Genomic DNA, 7,513 nt, shown 5'->3' with positions numbered 1-7,513 from the left:
CGTGTGTGCGAGTGTGACAGCGGCGGTGGCCGTGGCCCTGGCCGTGGGAGGCGGGCCCGGCGGAGCCCAGCCGCGCGGGGACCGGCCCCGGCGCCCGCTCCCTCAGCGCGTCGCGGCCGCGCTGACCGGACGAGCCCGGAGACCGCCCCCACCCCCGGCTCCGGCCCCGGCCGGGCGCAGTCGCGATGTCGGTGGCGGGGCTGAAGAAGCAGTTCCACAAAGCCAGCCAGGTAGGGAGGCACGGGGGAGGGCGGGAGCGGGGGAAACCCGGGGCTGCGGTCCCCCGAGGCTTCGGGGCTTCTGTTGGGGGCGCGGACGTGCAGTGGGGGCCGCCTGCTCCCCCCGCCGCCGCCCCCCGCGGCCCCCCGGCTGTCACTCGGAGGGCTTCCGGGGACCGGGGGCAGAGGTGGCGGGCCGAAGGGGCTCGCGCGCGGGAGAGGAGGCGTCCGGAGGCCTGCGCGCTGCGCTCGGCGCCGCCCCCCCCCCCCCCCCCCGCCCCGACCCGCGCTGGGCCGGGGCGCCCGGGCGCCGCCGGTCGCCTACCTGGAGGTTGGGAGTCCCCCGGGGTGCGTCCTGCAGCCTCGCGGTGGGTCCGGCGATGCTGGGCCCCGCGCGCTCCTGGAGGTGGACCCCGGCGGACCGCGCCGCGCTCCGGGGCTCCCCATGGCGGTGCCTCGCCCGCGCGCCGTCCTGGCGGCGCCCGCCCGGCTCCTGCACCCGGGGAGCGGCGGTCTGGCGCGGAGACGCGGGCAGGCGCGTAAACAAACAGCGTGAGACGCACCTCCGCGCGCAGAGCGCGGCAGACAGCGCGGCGGAGGCGTCCGGGAAAGCTTCCCGGAGGAGGAGACGCGTGATTTGCGAATTAAGCACGAGCAGGAATTGTGGTTGGGGGTGGGTGTGGGAGGGGAGGGGGAAGGGCGCTCTGAGCCGAGGAGACAGGGAAACAAGAAAACAAGCGGTGGGGGTTGGCGGGGAGGCACGAAATTGCTGTGTGTGCGTGCGTGTGTGTGTTGACAAGCACATTTGAATTCCAAGATTGCGGTCCCCTCCGGCCCCGAGAGAGCTCAGATCGTAGAACCTGTCCCCCACCTGCAGCCCTGGGTCTGTTGCTCTGTCCCTCCGTCCCCTCCGGGCCCCCAGTTTGGCAAGCACCAAGGTAGACGCATTTCATTCACGACCCACATTTATGAGGAGATCTCATCCTGCTCCTCCCACAGATTGACAAGCAGCTGAAATTAGAGCGTTCTCTCCTTCTAGCCTCAGTCCCAGGCTGAGGGCACTGCTGTCCCCTCACACCCCTCCCATGAAGAAACTGGGCGACGCGCTAATTCTGCTCGGGGACACTGGGTGAACAGTGGTGCTGTTCAGGGGGATAAGGAGCCCTAGGGGAGGGGTCAGCTGGGTGACTGGGGAGATGGTGTATTCCTCGCTGGCCATGGGCCCTTTGAGGGGTCTGTGTGACGCTGAGATGTCACTGGCCTGGGGGCAAGTGCATGTCCTGATCTGGGGCTCAGGGCATGAAGCCAAGATTGGAAGTAGACTTTTGGGGATGTAAGCCCTAAATGAACATCGAAACATGTAAGTACAAGAAAGTCAGTGCAGGATGAGCTAACTATAGACTCTAGGGAGCAGCCACATTTAGGGACAATGTTTAACAGTGGCCACTCAATAAATATTTATTGAATAAAGGAAACTTTTGGGGTGGAGGAGCACAGGAAGGAAAGAGCTGGTGGAAGGCAGGAGGGAGAAGAATGTCTTGGAAATCGGCCGGGGGGGGGGGGTGCATTTAAAGGCAGGAGCTTTCAACAGGTGCTGCTGTGAGCTAAGAGCTGAAGCAAGCTCTCAGCCTAGGCAGCGGGAAGGCTGGGTGCCCCTGTGGGCAGACCAGGGCCAGAGTAGTCTCTGGCTGTGCCTCTTTCACTGTCTTCCTTAGCTCTGGCAAGGAACTGGCCTCCTTTTTTGAAGATTTTCATTTATTTGGTATGAACTTCATAGGAGCGCATCTCAGAGATGATGGAGACATAAGCCCTAGGATGATTCAAGTTGGTTTTGGGTTTTGTTTTTTTTTTTAAGTTTATTTATTTATTTTGAAAGCAAGAGAGAGGGAGGGAGGGAGAAGCAGAGAGGGAGAGAGAGCATTCCAAGCAGGCTCTGCGCTGTCAGTGCAGAGCCTGATGCAGGACTCGATCTCACCAACCATGAGATCATGACCTGAGCCGAAATCAAGAGTCGGACGCTTAAACTGACTGAGCCGCTCAGGTGTCCCTCAAGTTGATTTCTGACCACCAGCCAGAGTGAATGGTTGAAATCTTAGCAAGTTATTGGCATTGGAGAAATGTCATGCTAGCCATGAGGTTGTTTAGTTTAACCCCCTGTAAGCAGTCCATTAATAAAATGAGAGTGGGTCTAATTTAGGCTTTTTTTTTTTTTTGGCATGAGCTGAGATCTTTTGTGCATTTATCTGAAAAGAAAGGCATCACAGATTCTCTGTGTGCTTTATAAAAACCACATTTTGTGGTCAGAGTGCCCAGTAGATACATTTTTAGCTGTTCTAGAAGTCTTTCTAAGAAATCTTGCAATGGGACAGATTTCGTGGAGAAATTACACTGGGTTTAATATAAGATGGAGCACGACATTAAAACATGCCAGACATTCATCTCAGGCAGCGTCGTAACAGCAGGTTTTAATTCATGTAGAACATTCCCAGGGCAGGGGAAAGGAGTCCCAGATGATGTCAGTGCCTTGATAATTCCCAGGGATCCAGGCCTGACTCTGCCACTGACCAGCTCTGTGACCTTGGGAACGTGACTTAACCCATCTAAACCTTCGTTTTGTCTGTACCTTGGATTAGAGGATTTGGAAGCTATGTCTCTTTTCTCAAATTGATGGTAGTTTTGCTTGCACAGCTCTGTGACTATTCCAAAAACCATGCAATTGCATACTTCCAACGAGTGACGTGTATGGTATGTGAATTGCATCTCAATAAATACCTCCCAGTTATGAAATTCTTAATTCACTTAAAGTATGTCAGAGAAAGATGATAAAGTGGATATTTTACAAGTAAGAGAAGAAGGACCATGGTGAATGGAGATGATTTTACTCAACAATAGGCAAGGTAAAATAACATATAGCCTCCTGATGAACTGATCCTTCCTTCTCAGTGCCTCACCTATCTCCGGGGGAGAAAAATTCCCCTTATTTTACAGAGAATTAAGAACTGTAAACCCCAGGGATTATGCATCATTTTGGCAACACATGGAGACCAACAGGGAAGAAGGAGAAATAAATGGCAAGAGTTCAAGTCGAATTGATCACAAAATGTCGTTAATTGTTTTCTTCAGCACTTGGGACTTAGAACCCAAGTGTCCCTAGTTCAGAATTAAGTACATTTTTCCTCTTGGAAGCATTTTTTAATTTGCCCTTCTACTGGTAGGGGTATAGACTGAGTTATTAGAGAAAAATACAAATTGCTTAGAGATGGCCTTATGGTTTCTTATTAAGCATGGTGCCTGATTAATAAAAATGCAACTTAGAGTCCTTGCATTAGTGTTACCGCTGATCGACTTGTATCAATTATGTTTATTTCATGGTAGTTTTCCTGACAGTGGTTATTGTTGGTGCAGGATGCTCAGGCCTCACCTGTACTTCCTCTGGCCCAGACACTGTGCGAATAGCCGTATTCTTTCTGTTTCTGGACTTCAGAAGACTTGTTCCTCATCCAAGGAAAGTCTAGAGAGCAGTTTTTTTTTTTAATGTTTATTTAATTTGGTGGGGAGGGGCAGAGAGAAAGGGAGACACAGAATCTGAAGCAGGCTCCAGACTCTGAGCTGTCAGCACAGAGCTGGATGCGGGGCTTGAACTCCGGATCATGAGATCATGACCTGAGCCCAAGTTGGACGCTTAACCAGCTGAGCCACCCAGATGCCCCCTAGAGAGCAGTTTATCTTTCCTCTTTTGCTTCTTCTCTCCTCAGATTAACCTTATAGTGATGACCCTGGATGGTGGTGAATTTATTTCTTCTTGCCCTTGTGTGGTGGTGCCCTTTAACCTTTGTCCTGTGACCCATCAACAAGAGGGAATGTGTGGATGCAACACAGTGTTTTGGGGGTAACTCCCACCTTTCTCTTTTAATGCATTAACCAGAAAAATAATGAGCAGTTGTAAGGGGCCTAGACAGTTTTCGCTTGACAACTGACTGCACATACTGGCCATTTATGGGTACACCCTTCAGAGAAGGATAGTCTTTGTAAATTATGAGAATCTCCAGGGAGGCAATGAATGTCTCTTGTTTCACTGTCTCGTTAGAGAGAAAGATAAAAATGCACTTTACAAAATCCATAATGATTTATTTTTTTCTCTTAGATGCATCAGAAAATATATTGAGCTAAAACATTCTTGCTCCTTTCCACATAGACTGCTTGATAAATTCATCTATAAATTTTTGCAGTTTTTTTTTTTTTTTAAGTCAGGGTGCTAGAATAGATGTCCAAGCCAAATTGATTTTGATTTTTTTAGACAATATAATCCAAACATTTCTTACCTCTGGTGACTTTTTTTCCTCTAAAATAAACGTAATTTAGGATATGACTTGGAATTTGGTTTAAAAAGGCACTTGCGGGGCGCCTGGGTGGCTCAGTTGGTTAAGCGGCCGGCTTCGGCCCAGGTCATGATCTCGCGGTCCATGAGTTTGAGCCCCGCGTCGGGCTCTGTGCTGACTGCTCAGAGCCTGGAGCCTGTTTCAGATTCTGTGTCTCCCTCTCTCTGACCCTCCCCTGTTCATGCTTTGTCTCTCTCTGTCTCAAAAATAAATAAACGCTAAAAAAAAAAAAAAAAAAAAAAAATTAAAAAAAAAAGGCACTTGCAAGCAGGGATCTATTTTGGCTGTTTTTTTCAGATTAATTTTTCAGCTTTATAAACAAATTGAATGTAAATTACATTTCCCCAAGTTAAGTGTGTGTGTTTTGGTGGGGGGGGGGCGGATCTTGTGTATTTGGGGGAACTGTTATTGGCATACTTTATTTTTTATTTTTTTAAATGTTTTTATTTATTTTTGAGACAGAGAGAGACAGAGCATGAGCAGGGGAGGGGCAGAGAGAGAGGGAGACACAGAATCCGAAGCAGGCTCCAGGCTCCGAGCTATCAGCACAGAGCCTGATGTGGGCTTGAACTCACGAACCGTGAGATCATGACCTGAGCCGAAGCTGGGTGCTCAACCGACTGAGCCACCCAGGCGCCCCTTGGCATACTTTACCCAGGAAATAAAACTGCTGGTAAATAAACACTACTCCATTTGGCTAAATAATAGACAAATGTATCCTGGAGATCCTACATCAACAAAACATGGACAGTTGGATTTTGTTTTTCAGTAGAAACCCAGGAAAGTGTTGAGTTGGGGCAAGGGTCTGGGGGAAGCACTGGGGATGGGATTAGGGAGGTATTATTGCAATTCTAACCATTCTACTTCTGTGAAACTTGCCTTCCCGTGCAATTCCCAGGGTCTTCCCCACGTGTTTTTATCACCGCACCAGCGGCAGTGACCTTCCCGGGCCCGGTGTTGTTCCTTCCGGCTTTCTTTCTAGTCCGTCAGATGGTAACGCCTTGCCCCCTGGCCCTGGGTAAATCTTTCTCGACCGCTGATGCTCTCTTTGCCTGCTCAGAGCATTCATCCCTGGCAGAAGCTGTCGTTGCTCCCGGCTGGATGATTTTCCTCTGGCCTCATCTTCCAGTCTCCACTGCTATTCTCATCTCCCCCTCTGGACAGGGCTCTGGCTGGGGCACCTCTCCTTTTCCTCAGCCTCCACTCTGCCAACGTGTCTTATCCAGCCCCTCGGATGTACAGGCAATCTATATGCCGATCACTCTGTAAATTGCATTCTTCTCCGGATGCTCCTTCTGAATACAGACTCCTGGCAAACTCACACGTCTCACCACCTACATCACCTCCCCCTCCTTGCATATTTAAAAGGCTGTCGAGCTTAAGATATCCACACTTGAACCCTTAATTTTCTCCACCCCAACTTGTTCCGCTGGCGGTCTCTCTCTCAGTAAACCACACCAGTGCCTGTGTGCTCAGCTGCTCAAGTAGAACAAAAGGGAAACTGAGAGTCCTCTTTGATTATTTTTTCTTTCCTCCCTTGGAAAGGAAGTTCATCAGAAAGTCCTTTCTCTTGGTTCTGTGTTCAGAATATACCCTAGTCCATTCATCTTTCTCGGATCTCCGCTGCCACTCTCTCCTCCTGGTCCTGGTCCTGGTCCTGGTCCTGGTCCTGGTCCTGGTCCTGGCCCTGGCCATGGCCTCCAGCCTTCCCCGCTGGAGCCTCCCGCCCAGCGCCCAGACCTTTATTCCTGCCGGCTGCAATCCTACCCACCGTGGTCGGGACACTCTTTTTAAATGGTGTCTCACACCATATCATTCTGCTTCTTGCAAATCTTTAGTCCTTCGGCGGCTTCCAGTTGCATTTAGAATAAAACCCAGACTTCCTCCTCTGGCCTGTGAAGCCACACACATCACTTGGCCTCCCGCTTCCCTCTCCTGCCGACGCTCAGATGCACTGACCTCTCCGTTCCCTTAATGCGCTGAGGTTCTTCTGATCTTGGTGCTTCTGTGGGGTAGCTGTTTCCTCAACCTGGCATGCCTTTCCTTTTGTCTTTGCGAGGCATCTCCTTGTCACTGAGATCACAGCACAGATTACCGGTCTGCCTCATCACATGAGTCTTCCCTGACCACGTGATTCAAATAGGTAATATACCTTTCCTATCACACATCACCTGGGTTTGTTGTTGTTTTTTTTTAAAAACACGCATTACAAATATTTTAATGTTTTGACAGTTGTATTCAGTATTATTGGTTTTCATTATAATCCCGTTTATTTTTAAACTTTTTATTTTGAGACGGTTACATGTTTATAAGCAGTCATGAGAAATAATGCCCCTGTACCTTTACAGGTTTGTTTCCTCCCTAGGTGACATTTTGCAAAACTATAGTACAGATTATAAGCAAGCTACTTACCCTGATACAGTCAGGCTACAGAACAGATCCGTCACTTTGAAGATGATGGCCAAACCCACTTCCCTCCTCATCTCACTCCCCTTAATCCCCGGCAACCATTAATTTCTTCTCCTTACTTTAAATTTCGTCATTTTGGAGGTGAAGTAAATGCAGCCATGTGGTCTGTAACCATTTGGGATTGGGTTTTATGTCAGCATAATTCTGTAATCTGGATTACATTAATTGACTTTTGAAAACTGAACCAACTCTGCATCCTTGGAATAAAATGCACCTGGTCATTGTGTATATTTCTTTTTCATACATAGAATAAATTTAGAGGAATACAAGAATTTGTTTGCTCATATTTTGTCATGGAATTTTTGGGTCTGTATTCATGAGGGATATTGGTATTTTGGTATTTTTTGGTACTGTGTACATATATATATTTTTTTTTAATTAAGTAGGCCCTATGCCCAAGGTGGGGCTTGAACCCATGACCATGAGATCAAGAGTTGCATGCTGTAC

General features: G+C 49.2%; 1 protein-coding gene across 4 annotated transcripts in view; it reads left to right on the top strand.

The window, feature by feature from the left end:
• The window catches only part of SH3GL3 (SH3 domain containing GRB2 like 3, endophilin A3), a 132,358-nt gene continuing 124,845 nt past the window's right edge, over positions 1-7,513 (top strand). For 3 of the 4 annotated variants that reach the window (XM_058736410.1, XM_058736409.1, XM_058736411.1), the window contains exon 1: positions 71-230. In XM_058736410.1, the coding sequence (XP_058592393.1) occupies positions 186-230 (45 nt within the window). In that variant the 5' untranslated portion in view covers positions 71-185. Of the gene's footprint in view, positions 231-7,513 lie in introns of all 4 variants that reach the window. The other variant, XM_058736412.1, reaches the window with a different exon arrangement.

This window comes from Neofelis nebulosa, chromosome 7, assembly GCF_028018385.1.
Source record: "Neofelis nebulosa isolate mNeoNeb1 chromosome 7, mNeoNeb1.pri, whole genome shotgun sequence".
Classification (NCBI taxonomy): Eukaryota; Metazoa; Chordata; class Mammalia; order Carnivora; family Felidae; genus Neofelis; species Neofelis nebulosa.
The sequence above is the reverse complement of the archived record's forward strand: the minus strand, read 5'-3'. Positions and strand labels throughout refer to the sequence as shown.